Source organism: Phodopus roborovskii, unplaced genomic scaffold (assembly GCF_943737965.1).
Source record: "Phodopus roborovskii unplaced genomic scaffold, PHOROB, whole genome shotgun sequence".
Classification (NCBI taxonomy): Eukaryota; Metazoa; Chordata; class Mammalia; order Rodentia; family Cricetidae; genus Phodopus; species Phodopus roborovskii.
The window spans coordinates 1,576,637-1,597,879 of NW_026125554.1; the positions used below are offsets into that span (position 1 = coordinate 1,576,637).

Here is a 21,243-nt window from a genome sequence, read left to right on the forward strand (position 1 = left end):
AAGACCTCAAAGGCCCACATACCTTCGGTCTTTACCAAACTCTTGATCCCTGCTCTCCATGGCAGCCCCAGGCCTCCCTGCAATTCCACACATTGCTTCCAGGCTGTGGGTGAGCCAGGGATGAGGATCCTGACATTCCCTGCATCGTAATAGACACACAAGACACTGGGAAGGACCAGGCTCTCACAGATGGACCTGTCTCCTCCCGGCAGTGCTGGTCCTCGCCCCACCTCCCCAGGGATGCCAGCTGACTAGGCCTGCTCTCCCTTCCTCGCCCCTCAGAGCCTGTCCAGATGGCAGCAAGCTTGTACTCATCCTATGTGATGATGAAGGGACATGGGGTCGGCGGCTCCCCAGCACCTGATCTCTCAGAGGCCATGAATGCTCAGTGAGCAGCTTGGCTACATCCCTCAGCCAGCACTCCTCAACTGCCTGCCGCTGAGAAGGCAAACACGCCGGGCAGAGTCCTCATTAACCAATTATCCTAGCACTAATTACAGGCTTCATGGTGCAGGGCTGAGGTTGAGACAGCACCAGCTGTAGAGTCTCACTACCCTCCCACAGCCTGCCCCCACCTTGGAGGCAAGCACAGTCATGTACCTAGAGGCCATGCCCACCCTCCTGCTGGGTGCAACCCAGGGCAGGTCCTGCATGGTACCTACAGCTAGTGTCCCTCAAAACTTGGCTCTCCATCCCCTTCCCAGGCCAACCTCAGGAAATGATGCTGTGCGCCCTGCCGCCTGTCTATAGCCAGTTCCCTGGAGGCCAGGCATAGTAGCAAGATCTGGCTCTAAGCTGTGGAGATGCCAGCTGGACAGGAGCTCTGAGGGCACAAATGTGCCTATTTGGAGCATCTGGAGAGCAAGCCTGCAGGGCAGAGAGTGTTCCAGAAGGCTGGCCTATACCCACTACTCCAGGAGGCTGGCTGGAGAAGTGACAAGGGCTTTCTCCAGTGCAGAGTCACTGGCTGCTGTGGCCACCGCCATAGGGCTGGGCACATAGTTGAAGGGGGGAACTCGTGCAGCCCTGCTGGGTGAGCCATGCCTGCTTGTGGGAAAGCCTCCCATGACTGCACTCAGACCCTCATGGGTGAAGGGCACTGAGGCTATTGGTTTGGAGAGGACTGCTCCGTCCACGTCGCTGCCCAATGAAGCAACAGGGCCACTGGTGGGGGCCTGTAGGGGATCCCTGCTCTCCAGGCTGGGTGATGTGCTGGAGTTGGTCTTAGAAGTGGCCACATCCTCGGTTTGTACCACTGCATCACTGGTCTTGCGTTGTGGAGTTCCAGCAGGGCTATCCTCGGGTGATGGACCCCTGAGAGGCAGGGCAGAGGCAGGCAGTGTGCTACGCAGGATGTGGGGGACATCTTCATCCTTGATACGACGCCAGGTGGTACCTGGCGCAGCTACCCTGGGCAGTGGTCTGGTCTCTCCGTCACTTCCCCGGCGAGTGGTATTAACTTGGGTAGTGGGTACAGATACTTGGGTATCTGGCCTGCGTACGACGCTAATGTGTGGCAGGGATGCATACCGCTTGACTGTCTCAGGCTGCCCCGGAGGTGCCCGCATAGGTAGGCGTGAGGGGCTCTCAGAGCTGGTGCGCCTGGGCGCACGTGGAGCAAGACCTGGCTTGGCCTGCGGGGACTTCTGTGATGCCAGAGGTTGTCCTGGGGACGCCCGCAACTCATCACAGCGAGAGGAGCAGAGAAAAACAGCAGGGAGTGTAGGCCGTCCACGGCGGGGTGAAGCGGCCTGGGAGGTGGAGGCTGTGGAGTCTGCAGAGGACAGCTCCGATCTGCGGCGACGAAGGAGACCCGGGGATTCCTTGATGAAGGTCAGTTGCCTGCGGAAGCCTGAGCGGTCTGAGGACTCGCTGCCACTGGAGCGGGCTGAGGCCATGCGCACTAAGCCCAGGCGGCCACCACGAACCCCAGGAGTCCCCTCAGCCCCAGCTCTGCCCCTGGATCCAGGCTCTGGGGATGGCCTAGCCAGTGGTGGTGGTCCTCTCTTGGCTGGCCTTTGCATGAACGGGATCCGCACAGGTGATTTCTGGGTCTTGTGTTGCTTAGCTAGAAGGGCCCGGGCTGGTGACTTGGGCACTGGAGACCCTCCCGGGCCAGGCAAAGGCCCTGCAGTTGGAGTGGCCAGAGGGGACCTCCTAGGCAGGGGCTGGGAGGCTGGCGAAGTCTGTGATGAGCTTGAGGATGGAGTCTTAGCGAGGCGGGCTGGAGGGGTCGCACTTCTGGGCGGATGATTCAAGGCTGCCAGCTCTGAGATTTTACCTGGCCGGTGCAGGCTCCGTGAACGCTGTTGCTGTTGCCCAGGGCTGGGAGCTTTGGTGGCAGTTCCTGGCTGAGCAGTACCAGATGTCCCCATCTTCTTAAGTGTGGCACAAGGGCCAGAAACTCCTTTGGACTGAACCCGGGAGGCTGGGCTAGCTGTGTAGATCACCGTCCGTCCCCGGAGCATGGCTGGCTGTCCTGACACCGTTTTCTGGGTACCCTTTGCCTTCTCAGGGCCACTAGGAAACCGTGGACTCCCACTGATTTTAGTGAAAGCTGCACCCCGTTTCTCTGGACGCCAGGTACCCCCAGCTTCAGCCCCAGGCTTTCGTACTTTCCTGTGTTTGGAGGACTGTGAAGCGGAGCCTGCTGAGAGCCCAGACACCAGAGACAAGAGGGAGTCAGACTCAGAAGATGCCTCCAGGCTGGCCTTGGCTGCCGCCTGGTGCAGCCATGTAACAATAGAGTTTGCACCCTCTTGGATGGCCTGCCACTCAACACTGTCTAAATCAGAGGCTGGGTCAGAGGTAGGCACCTCCTCACGGCATTTCCGAGGTACCTCAGTGGCCCGCACATCAGACCGGGCAGCTCTGGGCTTGCGACGACGAGACCCGGCTACCTGGGTCCGGCGCTTGGGCAGGGCTAAGCTGATACATCGCTGCAATAGCTCCTCCTCCGCTCTTGGGCTAGGAGAGCTGTCCCGTTTACTGCCTGGGCTTGGGTTCTTGGTAGTTGCCTGCTCCCGGCCTCGGGGTTGGCTAAATGCCTGTTCAGAGGTTTCAGGCTCACTGAGGGAGCTAGCTGAGGAATAGCAAGGTGGGGTCTCATCCACGATCAGTCTGGGCTGGGCCCTGACAGGTGGTGTGATGGGCTGTGACACCCTGGATGGGGTCTCCTTTCTGCCTGTGGGTTTCTCACGCTTAAGAGCCCGTGGGATAGCAGACACCTGCCGGGGTGGTGGTGCTATTGCTGGTGGCTCTTCATCAGAGTCGTAGAAGCAGTACACAGCTTCTTCTGTGGGAGTTGTGAGGCACAGTGACTGAAGGGCACCATCCCCGCGGGTCCGGGTCTGGCATGAGCCATCCCTGTTGGATCGAGCACTCTGGGGCCTGCTGAGGGGTAATTCTAATCCTGCCCGGTTCCTACCCGCTCCTTGGGTGTGCTCTGTACTCCTACCAGCACCCACTGTCTTGGGTCGGTGCCCACGGGTCTGCCTGGCAGGGGCAGCTCGGCCTGTGGGTTTCTGCCTTTCTCCAGGCCCTCCTGGCTTGTCCCTGGAGGGTCCCTGTAAGGTCTCATCACTGAGTGATGCAGCACTGGAAAAGTTGACAGGTGTGCCGTCTGCCGAGTCAGTGCCAGAGTCATCATCCCGAGCCGGGGCAGGCACTAACATGTACACAGGGACTGGCAGTGCACGGCGGCCAGGCACCAAGGCCGAGACCACCTTGCGGAGCCTGGCGGGCATGGCTGCCCCCAGACATTCACGCAGTACCTCCAGTTCTTTATCAGCTGCTGACCGAGCCCGAGAACCAGCAGGTGCTGGGCCATCTAGGCGGCCAGCAGCCTCGTCCCTCCGACGGTGTCCCCCGCCGCCACCTGCATGTTCTGGGCAGGCTGGAGGCCTCAGCCGCAGCTCCACGTCCTGCTGAACATACAGCTCATGCAGGGCCAGCGCACTGAGGCTGGAGGCACAGGAGAAGTTCTCATCTGGCTTCTCCACTGTGAAGCGGACGCTGCCTGCGTCCAGCTCCGAGGGCGGCTGGCACCTCTCCCGACAATCTGCTATGTCTAGGAAGCGCTTCACGTAGCTCTCCCACTGCAGGCTGAACTGGCTGGTTTCAGGCTGGCCAGCAGGTGCCGGTGGCGTCTTGCTGCGGCTTGGTGGCATCGTCTGCCCTGGGCTGTCGGGCAGCTCACTGGGACTCACTGTGCCACTGCCCAGCCCACTACATGGGTCACTGGGAATGGAGCTGGCAATGGAGCGGCTCTCAAAGCTGCCCAGAGAACTCACTGAACTACAGCGGCTCAGGACCAAGGGTGTCTCCTGGACACAGTTCTCAGACGAACTGGACGGTGTGGCATCCTCCACCCCAAGACCTCGACTGCGGCCCTGGCGGGGTGCTGGGATGGATACAGGCAGAGAGGTGGACCCAGACGCTCTCCACACCCCATCCAGCTCTGCCTCACCTGGACCAGCTTCCTCTAGCCCCTCCAGGGATGAATCACTGTCATCAAGATTCCCAGCCTGGCTGGGGCCAGCATGGCCAGTAGAAGACAGAGAGGATAGTGAGCTGCATCGGGAAAGGGACATTGACCCATCCTGTGCAACCAGCTTCTGCAGCACCTTGCTAGCCGCAGGTAGTGGGGAGGCCACCAGTTTTTCGGGGACTTTGCTCAAGCTATCGGCAGGTATCCATGCCTGTTTTCGAGCCCCTGGGGAGGCTCCTGGTCCAGCGAGGGGTCTGATGCCCGACCCAGTGGCACCATCAAGCAATGGCACATGCTGATAGGTTGGGGATAGCTTGATAGTACGTACACGGGCATCAGCAGTAGCTGTGTCCCGGGCAGGAAGTTCAGCCCGGTTGGGGAGGTCCAGGTCCAGCCTGCTGGGCCGAGTCTGCCCACGCAAAGGGTCCTCACGGTGCTCTGCCAATGCAGCCAGTGGGCATGGCCGCATGTGTTCCCGGGGACAATAGCCATCGCTGGTGCTACCACTGTTCAGGCTGTCATTAGAGAGACTGGTGTGGGCCGCCTTGAGCCTCAGTAGAGGGTGCGCCCGGCTGCTGGTCTCACGTCGCCCACCCTCAGTACCCCGGCATGGAGAGCAAGACTGGGCACGACCCTCCCTTGGTGCCTCTTGCCCTGGGTCCCCCGAGCTAAGACTGAAGCTGTCATCTGATGAGGTATGCAGGGCAGAGATGTCCTCCACCAGTCGATCGATCCGAGCCACGGCCAATGCCAGCTTGGCCTTAGCTTTAGCAGCCACAGCTGCCTCCCCGCCAGACTCTTTCTCGGCTTCTAGGCCACCCTGGCGGGCAGGTTGGGTGCGGGCCAGTGCCTGGCCCTGAAGAACGGGACCACCAAGGAACATAGACAGCACTGCGGGGCTGGCAGGCTCAGCTGTGGCCGCAGCAGCCAAGGATGGTGCGTCATCATCATCAAAACAGCCAGAGTCGGAGGCATAGTCCTGCACCAGCCCTTCTAGGTGGCGGAGGGGTGGCAGGGGCTTCTTTGAAGTGGCCTCTGCCTCAGGCAGGCCCTGCTTCTCCAAGTGGCCCAGAGCATGCGCCAGGCGCCGGGTGTCCAACTCTGCTTCCAGAGCCCTCTGTTTGCGGACATACAGGCTGGGCACGCAGGTTCCCGGGGAGATGGCTGTGGTCGCTGCCTGGTACTTGGCAGGTCTGTGAGCCAGCAGGTTTCGCAGGGCAGCAGCACTACCCATGGCGATCATCTTGTGTTTGGAGTGGACGAGGTTACGCAGCATGCCCACAGCCCCCAGGTCCCACAACAGTTCCTGGTCCCGGGGGCTGCGGGCTGACAGGTTCCAGAGTGTGCCGCAGGCGTTGCTCACAATGGTCAGGCTGTGGGACGTGAGGTGCTGCAGCAGTGTTTGTAGGCAATTGTGGTCACGGAGCACCTGCCTGGGAGAATCCAGAGCAAAAGAAAGGTGGGCTTGGATACCCCAGCCCTGTAGAGCCCACCGTCCACACCACACTGCCAATCAAGTCATGCTGCCATCCAAGCCATACCCGCTACATGAGAGTTCCACCCCAAGATTCCCAGTGTAGCCCCCAACTCAGCCGTACTCACCTTGTTCTGCCATACCCTGGCCTAGCTATGCCCTCTCCTCAGCCATGCCCACCCCCGGCCACCACCACAAACACCCTCCACCCCCACCCCCCGGCACCGCTACATCCACATCTATCTTGCTGTGCTTTTACCAAGTAAGGTCCACCTCTGCCTGAGATGAAGCCAATCCCAGGTCTGCCACGCCCACCCTCACCTGTCAGGCCCATGCTCAACCACTTCTACCTCTATTACTGGCAGCTAGTCTAGTTGCCCCCAGCTTGCTAGTCACACCTCTGCTGCCACGCCCACCGTCAGAATAGAACCACTGGAGTTGGCGCATGTCCATCCTTTAGGTTTGATCTTGAGAAAAACAAAGCATCTGTGGCAAAAGTGTGTCTGCCCCACGCTGCATGGCATGCTGTAGTTGTTTGCTTTTGGGTTTTGTTTGGTTTTGTCTTGAGGTAGGCTCTGAGGAAGCCTGATGCTGGCCTTACGCCAGGTTCACAGGTGTGTGCCCTGTACCACCACGCCTGGGTTATTTATTTAGCTTGTTTTGTTTTGTTTGGTTTGGTTTGTTTTTTTGTTTGTTTGTTTTTGTTTTTCAAGACAGGGTTTCTCTGTGTAGCTTTTGGAGCCTGTCCTGGAACTTGAAACTCACAGTGATCCGCCGGCCTCTGCCTCTCTGGTGCCAGGACTAAAGGCGCTGGACTAAAGGCCGGTGTCCTCATGCCAAGCCCTCCCATATAACCTTGTGCAGTTTGTTTTTTGTTTTTTGTCTCTCTCTCTTTTTTTTAAAATCCACTTTTGTCAACTGGATACAAATCTAGACATACCCCTGGGAGAGGGAGACACTGCCCCCACCAGAGTGGCCTGTTGGGAAGTCTGGTGGTATTTTCCAGGTGAATGATGGGGGCCCCGGCTATTGTGGGTGGTGCCACCCCTGGGCTGTATAAGAAAGCAGGTTGAGCAAGCCCTTAAGCAACACTCCTCCATGGTTCCTGCCTCTGGGCCTGCCCTGAGACCCTGCCCTGGCTTCCCTCAAGGATGGACAGTGGTCAGAACACAGGGTAAGTAACCCTTCTCACTGTGTTTGCCACAGCACTAGAGCCCTAAGAAACTGTGTTTCATCTTGACTATGAGCCTCTTGGTGCAGGTGTGAGGGCTCCTGCAGCCCTGCCATCCCCTAGCCCCGCCCTCTGCACAGCCAGGCCGATTCTAGCAGAGACTGACCTGTAGTCCTCTCTGGTGGCAATGAGGCTTGACACGTTGCGCAGGATCCCACCACCACTCTCAATGACTGCCAGGGAGTTCCCTTGGCAACGATAGGTGAGTGTGCTCACCAGGAAACCCAGTGCACCATCTACTTGGCAAATGGCTGCCTTGTTCTCGGTGCTGTGTGCAGACAGGTTCCACAAGGCACTGAGAACGCTCTTTAGAGTGGACTCCTGGAGTGGGAGGAAGGATGGTCAGAATGAGGGGTTGGCAGCTCATGGCTCCTTCACTGTGGCCACAGAGTGGCCACAGAGATCTCCCACAAGATCAGCAGCCCAGTCATTCTGCACTCTACAGGCTGAGCCAGGAGATTGCAAGTTTCAGGACAACCTGGAACATCTGTAATATGTAAGAAAAAAAAAAAGCTACAAAAGTAGCTCTATGGTAGAGCCCCTGCCTAGAATACCCCAGGGAGGGGCTGGGGGCGTGGCCAGGGTGGAGCCCCATCTAAAATCCCCCAGGGAGCAGCTGGCATAGTCAGGGTAGAACCCTGCCTCAGTGAATGGCTGAGGGCATGGTCAGGATAGAGCCTATGCTTAGAATCCCCCAGGAGAGGCTGGGGCGGTGCTCAGTGCTGGCGTATGATTACCACTACTCCTTCCTCAGCAGTGTGGGTTAGGGCTGCAGTTTTCAGAACGTTAAGTTGGGAGCCCGAGGCTCACTCATCCAGTTCGCTCTGTTTTCTTTGGGGCACTCATCACCTGCCCCAGTGTCTTCCCACACTGAGCCTGTGGCTCATGATAATGGCTATGGTGACTCCCTCTGACCTCCCCAATCCCACGCCAGCCATGCTCACCTTGGAGGCGCGCAGCACACATTCCATAAGGGCAGTCATGCTGCCGACTTCCCTCAGCACCTTCTTGCTGTTGATGTCAGCCCTCCACGACAAATTACGCAGGATACTGGACACGACCTGGTCAGGGTGGGAGGGGCATCCACAGTGGACCCAGAGCCCAGAATCCAAAGGCATCACCCTCCTCCCACCAACTTTGACCCTGGAGAATGGCCAGTTACAGAGCCTGGGGGGGTGTTACTCATGAAAGGGATCATGTGGGGTCTAACAAGCTAGGCTCACTCCCACCCCCAGGTACCTGATGCAGCTCCTCGCTCTCAGAGGCCAGCTGGGCCACGATGGCTTCCATGCAGCCTCGGCGGGCACACAGTGTGGCCTGTTGGGATTGACATGGAACAGCTGTTCCCACAGCAGTGAGAGCAGAGGACTCCTCGTCCTTTGTCTCACTTCATCCCACTGGCCAGCTGGGGAAAGCGAGGCCTTGCCAGGGGGAGGCAGCCGCTCCGCCCCTCGTCCTTGCTAATGTGGGTGCGATCACAAGAGAAACTCTTGCCAGCCTCTGCCATCTCTAGACTTCATCACCTGCTCACTCTGTCCCTCTGTACACCAGAAATGACCATTCCCACCTCTGAGGGCCACATCCAGGCTGTGTTGAGGCAGGGAAAGCCTCAAGGTGGTACCTGTATCCCACCCATCATCCTCCCTCTCCTGGGAACCTTGTTGGCGACATCTCCGAAGGTGAGGTTGGTGAGGGTCATGCCAGCATAGCGGCGCAGAGCAAGGTTGAGCGGATCCCGGGACATCTTGTGCATCTCGTAGTCCACCTGCAGTAGTTCTGCCACAGCCTGCAGCCCCCCTGTAGGAGTGGGAAAGGAAGGCAGGTCACAGAGAGCCAACACTGGCCCACTGGGGCTGATTTCTGCATCCTGGGTATCCACTCTCCCAGTTCTGTTGTCTGTTTACTTTGAGACAGGTTATCTCTGTGTAGCCCTGGCTGTCCTGGAACTCGCTCTGTAGACCAGGCTGGCCTTAAACTCACAGAGATCTTCCTGCCTCTGCCTGAGTGCTGAGATTAAAGGCGTGCACAACCACCGTCTGGCTTCTTTCCCTGTTCTAATACGGTCCCCCATGCATACTGACCAACCCATCCTCTGTACCATGGCACCTAGAGGGGTCAGTCAACAGCTATGTAAGGCCTGGGAGGGGACATGAGGGAGGCTCACCTAGCTCATTCATAGCCCGACGGTATTCCTCATCAAAAGACAGCTTCATCACTGCACAGGTAGCCTGGCATATCTGAGGCTCGATGGGGACAGGGGCTGTGGATAGGGGTGAGGTTAGAGTCCCATCCCTGGAGTGATATCCCTAGATGATGCCCAAGTTCTCCCTTGCCTCTCCTGGTACTGTCTCTACTACTTCAAAATGCCATGTCACATATTTGCTGAGTAATAGTCTCTTGTACAGATGTCTCAAGGCAGTGGAGCTGTTGCTGCTTACATACCTGCACAGCTTAGACAGGTAAATGAAACCTGCCGCTGTGCTTGCAGCACAAGCCTGTGACTTCAGTGCCCCTAAGCTAAGGCAGGACGGTCACAAATTCAAGGCCAGCCTGGATATATTAGTGAGACTTGGCCTTAGATGAAAAGGACTGTTGGCCTGTCCCAGCAGTATGCCACCTCCAGTGAGGAGCTGGGGGTGTGATCAGAGTGGAGCCCCTGCCTAGAATCCCCCAGTGAGGGACTGGGGCGTGGTCCCTTGGGTTCAGCTACACACAGCTGAGGAGGTGCAAGGTCTGAGGTTGTCCTCTCCCAAGCCTATGTATGCTGTGTAGGTGACTCACGCTCACCGCCTCCTGAACCACCCTCAGTGCTGTCGCGCGTCTGCAGCCAGTCCCAGCAAGTCTCACAGTAAGCCCGAATCTGCTCCAGCACATGCAGCACACGCATCTCCTTGCGGGCCAAGCCCTGATCCGGCTGAGAGAAAACGATGTTGTGCATGGCCGCGTTGGCGCGCATGCGTGCATCTTTGGCACCAGGTGCCCCAGGGGTCCCCGCACGTCCCCCAGCCCCGGCCTCGGTGCCATGAAGGATCTGGAGCAATAGTGGCAGGCATCCTGAGCGGCGCATGGCTACGCAGCTCTCCGGCGAGCTAGACATGGCCAGCAGTGTGCGTGCTGTATCTTCCTGGTCCCGTGTCGCCAACATGGATAGAAGCCAAAACACCACCTCCACCTGCAGAGGGATGCGGGGTGAGAGCAGGTATGAAGTGGTACCTGCGCTCCAACATTTGCTGACAATTCCCCTTCAAGAAGTGACCTGCAGGCCGGTAAAAGTCTCAGGTGTTAAGATGTTTGCCATCAAATCCAATGACCTCAGTTCCCTTTCCATGTCCCACATGATGGAAGGACAGAACCTGCAAATTGTCCTCTGACCTCCTCATGTCCATCAAAGCATGGCCTCCTCGCAAGACTCCCACACTAAGTAGGGAACTTTAATCCCAGCAAGCAGGAGGCAGAGGCAGGCAGATATTTGAGTTGGAAACCACTCTTGTCTACAGAGCGAGTGCCAGTCAGGGCACTCTGTCTCAGAACAAAGAACTCTCCCCACACAAGAAGCCTCTGTCCAGGGTGGCTCTCCTTCAACCGGGATTGCTTGGGGACCCTCATCCTGTGCCACTGGTGGCCCATTTTCGGATTTTCCCCTCTCACCTTGCTGTTGCCAGGGTGAGGGGTGCCATCCTCAGGGTGAGTGGGGACTTCCGGCTCCTGGTCCTCCTCCACTGCCACAGGCTTTACTGCCAGCAGAGCCTACAGGGAGAGTATGAGGCCTGGGGGTTCAGTCTGCACAACCCACAGGCTGCAGACCCCTTCATGGACGCAGGACAGGGGAACGTCACTGAGTTGATGGGCATCTGCCATCACTTCTTCGGCCCTAGCTCTCCTTGTCGTGGTACCTGGGGTTCTGTCTGCTGCACCCGGTCCTGGGCCTCCAACAGCTCCTTGTCAATCTGCTCCAGGCGTGAAGCACGTATCTATAGACCAGAGAAAGGAAAGGTAATGCTTTCTTGCTTGGTTGACCCCGCCCCCGACTGACCCCGCCCCATCGCATTCACCCCTCCCATCTCTGACTCCACCTCCTAATTCTCGGTTTTACCGCTGATTCCTCCCATTCAGCTCTCCTTCCACTTCCTGCACCCTGCCCACCTGTGCGCGCTGCACCATCTCGTCTGAGGTGCCGAAGCGTTCCTCCATCAGCGAGCGGATGTGCTGAGCCTCGAACTCCAGCTGCTGCCGGATCAGATCCATCTGCATCGAGAACTGCTGGGAGGGGGCATAGGCTGCGGTGAGGCGCTTCCGGGATCCAGCCTCCCTGCCACACACATACCCTCTCCCTCCCATCTTTGCTAGGTAAGCCACGGGGAGCTCACCGTGTCAACGTGTGGCAGCTCATCCAAGCGCTTGGACAGACCCTGCAGCTGAGAGTAATACCACAGCTTCTCCTTCTCCTCCTTCTCGATCTCATTCAACAGGAAGCATCTGGGGGGGGGAGGGGTACGAGGGAGGGACCTCCTTATAGGTGGCATTTACAGGGCTTCAGCTCTGAGATGGGCACCGGGAGACACTGGGCCGGGGGTAGGTAATTGTCAGGGGGAAAAGGAATCTCTCGGGAGGCTGAGTCAGGAGGATAGTCGAGTTTGAGGCCAGCCTTGACCACAGAGTGTAACCCTGTCTCAAAACATGGGGTCAGGGAGATGGCTCAGCAGGTAAAGGCACTTGCAGCCATGTCTGAGGACCCCAGAGTTCTATCCCCAAACCCACATGGTAGGCAAGAAAGGGCCTTGGGCAGGTTGCCCTCTGACCTACAAACACTCAAGCACATTCAAGTAAATAGAAATGAAATTTTTAAGAAAATTGTTTTTTTGTTTTTTTGTTTTTGAAACAGGGTTTCTCTGTGTAACAGTCCTGATCCTTGTCTTAAAATAGAATAAGCTGAGTGTTGGTGGCATACACCTTTAATCCCAACACTCTGGACAGAGGCAGGTGGATCTCTGTGAGTTCAAGCAAGCCTGGTCTACAGAGTGAGCTCCAGGACAGTCTCCAAACCTCTAGAGAAACCCTGCCTCAATAAAACAAAAACAATTTTTTTTCTTTTGTTTTCTAAAGAAGTTGGAGAGTTAGTTAGGTGGGTGAGGCCTGGCCATCACCTGAGTCTGCCCAGCGTGGATCTCCTGGTGACTTCTGACTACCACACACATGTCGTGGTGCTCCCCAAAGAAGAAATGTGGTTGGGGAACCAAAAAAAGAAAAAAAAAAAAAAAAAAGAAAGAAAAGCTATCAACAAAACTATCCCATTTTATGGAGCAGAAAACTGAGTCTGGGAAGTCACACAGCTAAGCTGATTTAAGGTCCAGCTGTTTGTCAGATGGGCTGAACTGGGTCTTCGGCGCTGCCCCTCTGCTGGCCCTGGGCCCAGAATATTTGGGCTTCTGTCCTTCCAACAACAAAGGCCTCCTTGAGGATCTCTGGCAAAAGGCCTGATTCTGAGCCCTGACTTTGGATTCTGCTCTATCCCTAGACGCCTGTATGTCTCCGACTTGGGGTTGGGGGGCGTCTCTCAGGAGCCTTTCCCCTTGCCAGGAATGTCCCCAGACCCTCAGTCACCCAGCTGGGGTCAGCCACACAGGGATACAGTGGAGAGAGGAGTGGAAGAGCCTAGAAGTAAGCCAATGAGCCAATCAGAGGGCAGAGTTTCTAGGGGGCGGGTCCTCCCCACACCCTCTCACCGCTCCTGGTCCAGTTCTTCCAGCAAGCGGATGGTGGCCCGGCTCAGCTCCCCGAAACTGTCCTTGGATGGGCCGGAGCCATGCACTGGGCTTTCCTCTGGGGTCCGGGTGGCAGGCTCTGGGCCCAGGGCTGGGGGTTGGAACTTTAGGTTGTAGAGGCTACTGATGTCAGTCTGAAGAGCTGGAGGGAGGGTGTCGAGGATGAAGGTCAGCAGACTGCTCCTGCTATGTCCCCTCTGGGCCTGGGGCAGTCCCCAAGTCACTTACCTTTCAGTTGTTCTAACACTTCTGTCTGCCCGGAGGATACCAGCACCCGCGCCTCCTGCTCCAGCTTGCCCTGAAGGTGTTTCAGGACCTCCTGTGGGAATGGTAGGGAATAGGGCTCTGGCCATCATGGCTGCCCAGGGTCCCCCAGGAACCTCTCTCTCGGGCCCTTCCAAGATATGAGTGCTTTTGACCCATGCCTGCCATGCAGACCCTCACCTTCATGCCAGAAGTCTCTGTCTCCAGTTTGGAGAGGTGGCTGGAGTTATCTCGTAGCTCCTGCCTTAAGTCTGTGTTCTCAGCCTTCAAGGCTTCCACCTGCCGCACCAGCTGCTCGTACGAGGCCATGGAGCTGGTCATCTTCAACTCCTGCAATGCCTGCAGCCAAGGCGGTCAAAAGAGTAGGAGCTGGTCCCTGGTGCCCCTCAGAGAGGCCCGGACCAAAGCTCAGCCTCTCACTTATCCTGGGAGTGCACACCAGGCAGGAATAGCTGTCTGGTGTGAACCAGTCACCGGGGAGCCAGCCTTTGAGACAGACAGAGACAGAGGAGAGTAGAAGCTAGGAGCCCTTAGAGGGCTGTTTGCTGCATAAAAGGCTAACTGATAGGTGGACAGACAGACACGTGGACACCCGCACTGACAGCCAGACAAAGGAGCACACAGACATCTGTCTCACCCTGGCAGTCCAAGTCAGCAGGTGGATGGGCCACCTGGAGGCCACCAGGTTCATAGACTGATACAGAAGTTGACAGACAGACAGACAGACAGACAGACAGACAGACAGATGGGATCAATCTCCCACCAAAGCACAGATTGCCAAGGCTGGCAGACTGCCTGGGGAGGGTGGGTCATTAGCTCACCCAGAACACTTGAAAGCCAAGGAGCCCTGGCTAGGAGAGTTATGAGCAGGAAACAGGAAGGTCAGTGTCGAAGATCCAAACTCACCAGGATGGTCCCAGGACTTTGAGTCCTGGACCAGGACGCCCCGAAGCCCCACCTCCCTCCATTCATGAAAGCGTCCCCAGTGACTCCGTTCATGGTTCCGCAGCCTCTGGCTGGGTTACCATGCTAGCTCTCAGCTTGGTGACAGGCCAGCTCTTTGTGCTCCTGCCTGTCTTTTCTCTTTATCCAGCCTCCTCCCTCTGTCCAGCTGACCAGTGCCTCTTCTCTCAGCTTGACTGTCCCTTCACAGTCACCCTGAAGCCCCCACGATCTCCCCCTTCCGTCTTTGTTCCCTTCCATCTGCGAGAGCCCCCTCCCTCCGCCTTTGTCTGAGGCTCGCCAATAGCATCTCGTCCTTTCTGCTCCCTCCTCCTCCTTGGGAGCCCCCTCTCCTGGCCAGCTTTGAGGCTCCATCCCAAATCAACCACACCCCCACCCCGCTTAGGTGATACCTGCTCCTTTGCCTTCCCCATCTGAACATACACATCTAATGCTCCTTCCTTTTTCCCTCTCTGGAAATCTCCAGCCCAGCCTGATGTCATCTCAGTCTCCCATCATCCCATCCAGCCTGGAGGACCTGCTCTGGCCTAGCTATGCTTTCTGGCTTCTTCCTACATCACACCTAAATCTCAGCTGTTCCTATGAGAGAGAAACTAGGAAACCTAAGATGTTCAGGGCTGGGGTGGGAAAGCAGGAGGAAGACAGGTGTAATCACAACTCAGACCCTGACTTGGGAAATGCTCAGCAGTTCAGTTAGTTAGCTGGCCATGGTGGCACATACCTGTCATCCCAGCACTCAGGAGGTGGAAGCAAGAGTATTAAGAATTCAAGGATAGCTGTGCAGTGATGGCACACAAGTTTAACCCCAGCACTTGGGAAACAGAGACAGGTGGGTCTCTGAGAGTTCGAGACTAGTCTGGTCTACAAAGCAAGTTCCAGGACAGCCAGGACTTTTATACAGAGAAACCCTGTCTCGAAAAAGCAAACAAAACAAAATAAAACAAAAATGCAAGGCTAGCTTAGACTACATATTGAGTTCATAGCTAGCATGGGCTATGTAAGAATGTCTCAAGTGATCAAACACTAAAAACAAACAAAACAGACCTGTCCTCTCCCTGTGTCTTTGTGTGTCCCTCTGATGAAGAGTGGGGACGATGTGTCCCTGGCCTCCCCACAGGGCTGATGGCAGGTCCCAAGGCAGAAATGCTTCACCTTGATGCTAATTCTACCCAAAGATCAAGGCTCGTATCTAGTCTAGCCCTGGGTTTGAGCTGAAGGCACCATGCCACTCCTAGCCAGGAGGAGTAGATGAGGTATGGCAGGAACACAGCCCCACGTGCCCACCCATTCAGATGTGTGTGATCCACACTTGATGGTTCCCCTCAATGTAGCTTGTTATCCCAATTCCACAGGGCTATCAGCCCTCCAAGCTGGCATCTGAATCAACCCACCCTTACCCTGGAGGCCTCTACACCCCTTTCACCAAGCTACCCCTCCCAGCATCCTTCAGCCTTCTACTACTGAGGACACATCCCCTCCAGAGGAAGCTATGAGGTTCATAGTTGGAGTCCATCCTTGTAAAGTGTTCGGACATTTCCCATGGCTCCCTAGTGCCTGGGGATGAACATGGATGCACAGGTTCCCTGGGAATGGACATGTATTTGTCCTCAGGTTTGCACGTGAGGCCACCTTTCCTGATTCCTGTGGATCCATACCCTACATAATCCTACAAAAAGGACCCCCTGCCTGCCTCTAACCCCAAGCTTCCATGAAGGGCCACCTTGGCAGATGACAGACAGCAAACAGCAGTATCTAGATGTGGGTCTACTAAGAGTGATTCAGAGTGGGGAGGCACAGGAGGGAAGGAGGGAGGGGGCTCATCTCTGAACTCCTGTCATCAGCACCCCTTTACAGAGAGGTAAAGAAACAGACCAGAAACACACAGGACTCCCAAGGGACGCATCCTGCTCTCCAACTCTCCTCCATCCCTTCTGTATTATCTTCCAAGGATTGGGGTGTTGGAGCCCATGAGTGTGAGTGTGAGTGGTGTGTGTGTGTCAGATAGAGAGAGAGAGAGAGTTTAGGACCAGCCGTAGTGACTCAGATGCCTGCCTCATCCGGACTCAGTTTCCCCTCAGCTCTTAGTCTGCGTTTGAGTCCTTACTGACAGGGTGCGGCAGGTCTCGCCCCTGCCCTCCGCCCAAGGGAAGACGCATGCTTACTTGCATCTGGGCTAGCTGTGAGGCCCAGGGCCTCCTTCCTCCTCTTGGCTAGGCCTGCAACCCAGACCTGGTGTGTCTAGGTCTCCGGGGGGTCTCAGCAGCACGGGCAAAGGGGGGTGTTCGGAAGGGACAAAGCCCGATCCCTGCTTGGCCAGGTGGCGCTGCTCCTCTGGGCGCTGGGCGAGACCACCGCAAGCGAGCGGGGGAGGATGCGGGATGCAGGCGCTTGGGCCAATGGTGGTGCGGGAAGACGAGCTGCTGCCATGGCAACAGCCAATAGCAACCCGGGGCGGGGACCCGTGCGGACCGCGGGGCATCCGGCCTCCTCTGGGGCTCAGGGGCTGATGGGGTGATGACACTGGGATTGGCAAACAAACCCCTTACCAAGAGAAAAAGGAGCACCCTGAATACAAGATTCCATGCAAACATCAAAATGATAAATATGACACCAAAATCATGGGGCTGGGGGAACCACTCAACCCACCTGTCAGGTTTGGAGATGTCAAAACAAGAGGGGCTTGCTACAAGCAAAGCCAGAGTACCCTGAGGTCCTCAGTAACCTGGGACTGGGAGGCTGGGAGCTGAGCAGGCACTCTGGGGAAACATTGGCAAACCCACCCCCACCACACCACCTGGCAGAGCATCAGGACCAGGGCTTGCCTGTCATTTCCTGTGACATTCCTCCTGAGTCTCTCTGTTCCTGTTTCTATCTCCCTCTAGGTCTCTCTCCATCTCTGACTCCCTGGTGCTCAAAGGGATGCCCTTGGGCATTTAGCCTGAAGAGCCTGGGGCTAAAGAGATGGTTCAGTATTTAACGATGCTCTTGCTCTTCCTGGGAACACAAGTTCATTTCCCAGCATCCAGATTCAATGGCTCACAGCTGCCTGAACTCCAGTTCCCACACCTTCAGCAACTGCCAGCACCTGTATCACGTGCACGCATGTGTGAGCTCACACACACACACACACACACATGCCATGCGCGCACACATACACACATGAGTCCATATCTACAGTTTCTGAACAGTCTCTGGCTGCCAGCTCCACACATGGGACAGACTTAGTGCTAAGTGGTTATGTGGCCTACTGTGGTATTTTCCCATCTGGGGAACCCAGAAAAAGCATACAACCCTTGCCCTCTGTGGGTGTGAAGGAATCAAAGGGATGCCAGGCCAGGCAGGGTAACTCCTCTCCCCCCAGTATTTCAAGGCAGTAGTAGCAGTCAAGGGCACCAGGGACTGTAAGGCTTTCTGCAGAAGGCTCATCAGGGACCTGCAGCTGCAATAACCAAAACCTCCTGCTTGCTGGACAGTGGCACCCAGAGTTGAACACGGCTGTCCTTGCTGCCAGGGAGGAGGTGGCAGAGGGGTCCTTGCTGGAGGTGCTGAAGGCTGTCATCCCAGCACTGAAGCTGAGGCAGGAAGATTTCATGGCATTTGGGGCATTGAGCCAGCCTGTGCTAAGGTGAGACCTTGTCTCAAGTCAAAGAGGTAAAGCAGGACAGAGCCACAGCCAGCTGGAGGGCCAGGAGGGGGAATGTGCCTGGCACCAAGAAATGAGTGGGGCTTGGTCCTGGCACGGTGGTTGTCTGCTGGTGCAGCATTGGGGGAGGGTGCATGGGGTTCAGCCAAGGCAAGCCATCAAGGCTGGGAAAGCTGGGAAGGTCCTCATAACTCAGTTCAGAGTAGAGCAGGGCTGGCTGCTCTTGGCTTCAGATCTGCATCCACCTTCCGGGGTGACCTTGGGACTGACTGTCTCTGGCCTACCAGCTTGATTGGTAGTCCTTATAGAATAAGTCCAGTTGACTGTTTTCTCCGGAACACTATTTTGCCAGGTCCTCTCATGAAAGGGCTGGTGGGGGAAGGGAAGACTGGCCATTCCTACACAGAGAAACTGAGGTTTGGGCTGCTTCAATTCACTCCTGAACCCCAGCCAGGCCTCTGGAGAGGCTCGGCTTCTTCCTCCTTTCTCTCCTCAAGTACCAGAGGCCTGACCTTCCAGTGATGCAGGAGACCCACCCAGCACCTGCTGTTTTGTGTCTAGGCCTCCCAGCTGCGGGGTACTCCATGCTTCCTAATGGGCACAATGCACCCTGGGACTTCTATTTGTGACACTGCAGAGGTCACTGAACCTCCAGAATCTAATGGCTGCTGGTCTTTTCGGGGTCCCACCAGCCCCTACCCCAAATTCTGCTACACTGGGTGTGGAGTGCATCTAGAGGCAGCTGCATGACCATATGTTGCTCATCACTTGTGTACAGCTGTGCGCTGGGTGACGAGGCACAGCGCTAACTGGGAGGAGATAGCTGGTGCTGGAGCACAGTAGTGGGCCTCAGTCTCCCCAGAGGGAAGCAGGCTGACTGTGCAGTTCCTCCTGAGACCCCCAGCACATAAGCTCTTCTTTGGCTCATCCATGTGACCCTGGGCAGCTTAGTTGTGACCCGGCCTGTTTCCCTTTACATGGCAACCTTAGGAATGTCACAATCAGTGGATACTGAGCAGGTGGGCCCTAGTTCCATAGTGTTCAGAGGGAAACTGAGGCCTAGGAAGATGCGGGACACAGTCGGGCCCAGCATCCTGCGCTAGCCCTGAGCTCGGTATACCCCTGCTCTGTCCCCCAACCACTAGTCTCTAGATAGGAGGGAGAGGAGAATGAAGGTCTCCTATAGAGGGATGCTCCTGCATGGAAGGCCTGCGCCTGCGCATTAAGGGGGGAGGGGTTGTGGCAGCACAGGGAAGGGAAGCCCAGCCCCAAGCACTTGCCCAGGCGGTTTCCTTGGCAACTGTCTCCAGAGCAACTATGAAAGACCCCCGACCCATCAAGTAGACTTGCTTTACCCTGAGTGTCCTCATGCTGTCTCTGGCGCCGCCGTTCCCACAGTAAGGACCCCACCTGGTTGTACTCACACTCTCGTCCCCAACCAGGACTCCATGTACCCTACCTGGTCCCCGAAGAAGGCTGAGTGCAGGAGGCTTAGGAGCCCCAAAAGTCCCATGGAGTCTTGGCCGCTGGACAGCGCGGCCCCGCCCTCGACCGCAGGGATGGAGGGAGTACTGCGCCTGCGCAGACTGGATAGGGTTTGTCACTCCTCTGGGAAGGGTGACCCAAGACTCTGAGGATGGAAGTATAGGACTTGGGGCCTCCTTGGGCACAGCGACAAAACATCTCTGGTGAGTCTGGAGGACCCTAAGGATTGGAAGCAATCCAAGGGGCTCACATTGAAAAGGAGGGGGCCATGAAGAACTGATGTGTGTGGGACTAGAAGCGCCACCCTGTGGCTGGGTCACCTTGAGTCCCCCACCACCCACCCCGTGCGCGCAGATACCCCAGTGCCCAAAATTCACTAGTCATTTAGCTGGCACTTGCTGGGTGCCAGCCTGAGAGGTGTGAGAACAGCACGAAGAGGGCTGAGGGCCGGCTGGATGGGGACACTTCAGAATGCCGAGCCCATCGTGTAAGCAAAGAACACATACTGTGTGTGCCCGACCTGGTACAATGCACACTGGTCTAGAACCCAGGTCTTGGGCTACTTAGTAATAAAAAAAATTGAAAGCCTGTATGTAGGGCAGTGGCAAACAGGCCTTTAATCCTAGCACTCAGGAGGCAGAAGGGGGACTGATCTCTGAGTTCCAGGACATCCAGGGATACTCAGTGAGACCCTGTCTCCAAAGAACAAAACACCTTTAAAGGTCAGATACGGTGGTGCATTTGGAAGACTGAGGCAGAACTGCCATGTATTTGTTCCAGGTGCCAGCAGCTGTAATCTAGGCCAAATGCTTAGTAGGAAGTTATGGAAGGCAGTGAGTTTGGGAGGTGGTGGTACAAGCCTTTAATCCCAGCTCTGGGGAGGCAGAGGCAGGCCAGTGAGTTCGAGGACAGCCTGGCCTACAAAGTGAGTTTCAGGACAGGATCCAAAGCCACAGAGAAACCCTGTCTCCAAAACCCAAAAATAAAGGCAGTGTGTAGCAGGAAACCAGTTACCGAGATTTGGCAGAGGGGTCAGCACAAAGCAGAAAGGGATATGGGCAGTAACAGTAACTGGAACAGCCTCTCCCAGAACTGAACTGGGAGAGGCCAACAGTCCTCATAGTGGGAGGTAGATGGGGCAGCCCAAAGGTTGTGAACCAGGGACAGAAGCAGCTGGCCTCCATTGGAGAGGTCAGTTTTGGGATGCCCCTCTCCCAGACACCTCCTAGGAAACCATACTGATACAAAGGTGCCTCTGGCACCAGTGGCCTTATCTTTCCCACAGCCTGGTGCTGTGGGTGGGGCTGGTACCAATTAACACCAGCAGCAGGAAGCATGTAGAGAGAGGACCTAGGTTCACTCCCCAACACCCCTAACAGTTGGGGTGACCCCATACCCTTCCTATCTCAGCACAACCACAGGGTTAAATATTCCCCACACAAAGACTTGCAGGCCAAGGGCAGCTAGGCTATCTCTGGATAATACAGGAACAGATGTTCCTCCAGCTGCAGCTCTTCCCACAGCCCTGGCCAGGTGAGTGGGACATGGCGACATTGACAGGCTGTCTTCCAGACCACCACCACCAGTAACCCTGAACCCAGGAGGCTGCAGGGACCAGAGTTATAACAGCATCAAAATACGAAAAGGAAGCACTCCCAAGGCACCCCTGCAGGTCCACAACCACTCTGCAGACCCTGCTCTCATGATCCTCATTCCAGGTCTGCCTGTGGCCTCCCTCCATCTCCCAGACTCAAACACAGGCACAGCAACCTTCTCCAACAGCGTGCTTTTAGAGTCACCACACTGCCCTTGAGCTGCACCCTGTGAGACAGTCAGCCCCAATGCTGGGCAGCTTGATTGAGCCCATGGAGGACTGCCGCAGAAACACCATGCACATGGCATGGAGCCCCTTTCCATGCTGCCACCTTCGTC

The 21,243-nt window shown here is 56.5% G+C and overlaps 1 protein-coding gene across 1 annotated transcript; it reads right to left on the minus strand.

Annotated features, from left to right (window-relative positions):
• Window positions 1-799: 799 nt before the first annotated feature.
• On the minus strand, window positions 800-19,406 carry Apc2 (APC regulator of WNT signaling pathway 2). Its single transcript, XM_051177394.1, has 15 exons — window positions 19,286-19,406; window positions 13,401-13,559; window positions 13,185-13,275; window positions 12,918-13,098; window positions 11,562-11,670; window positions 11,338-11,454; window positions 11,088-11,165; window positions 10,843-10,941; window positions 9,982-10,366; window positions 9,359-9,454; window positions 8,852-8,991; window positions 8,434-8,511; window positions 8,139-8,255; window positions 7,301-7,515; window positions 800-5,922 (listed from the first exon to the last, which is right to left on the minus strand). Exons 1-15 carry the CDS (start codon window positions 19,337-19,339, stop codon window positions 909-911), a joined length of 6,933 nt encoding a protein of 2,310 aa, XP_051033351.1. The 5' UTR covers window positions 19,340-19,406; the 3' UTR covers window positions 800-908.
• Between the last annotated feature and the right edge of the window lie 1,837 nt (window positions 19,407-21,243).

Coding starts and splice junctions, on each gene's coding strand:
- Apc2 (XM_051177394.1), bottom strand. CDS start 19,339: ATGGGACTTTTGGGGCTCCTAAGCCTCCTGCACTCAGCCTTCTTCGGG. Junction 13,276..13,400: donor CAGAGACTTCTGGCATGAAG/GTGAGGGTCTGC, acceptor CCATTCCCACAG/GAGGTCCTGAAACACCTTCA. Junction 8,256..8,433: donor AGAGCGAGGAGCTGCATCAG/GTACCTGGGGGT, acceptor CACCCTGACCAG/GTCGTGTCCAGTATCCTGCG.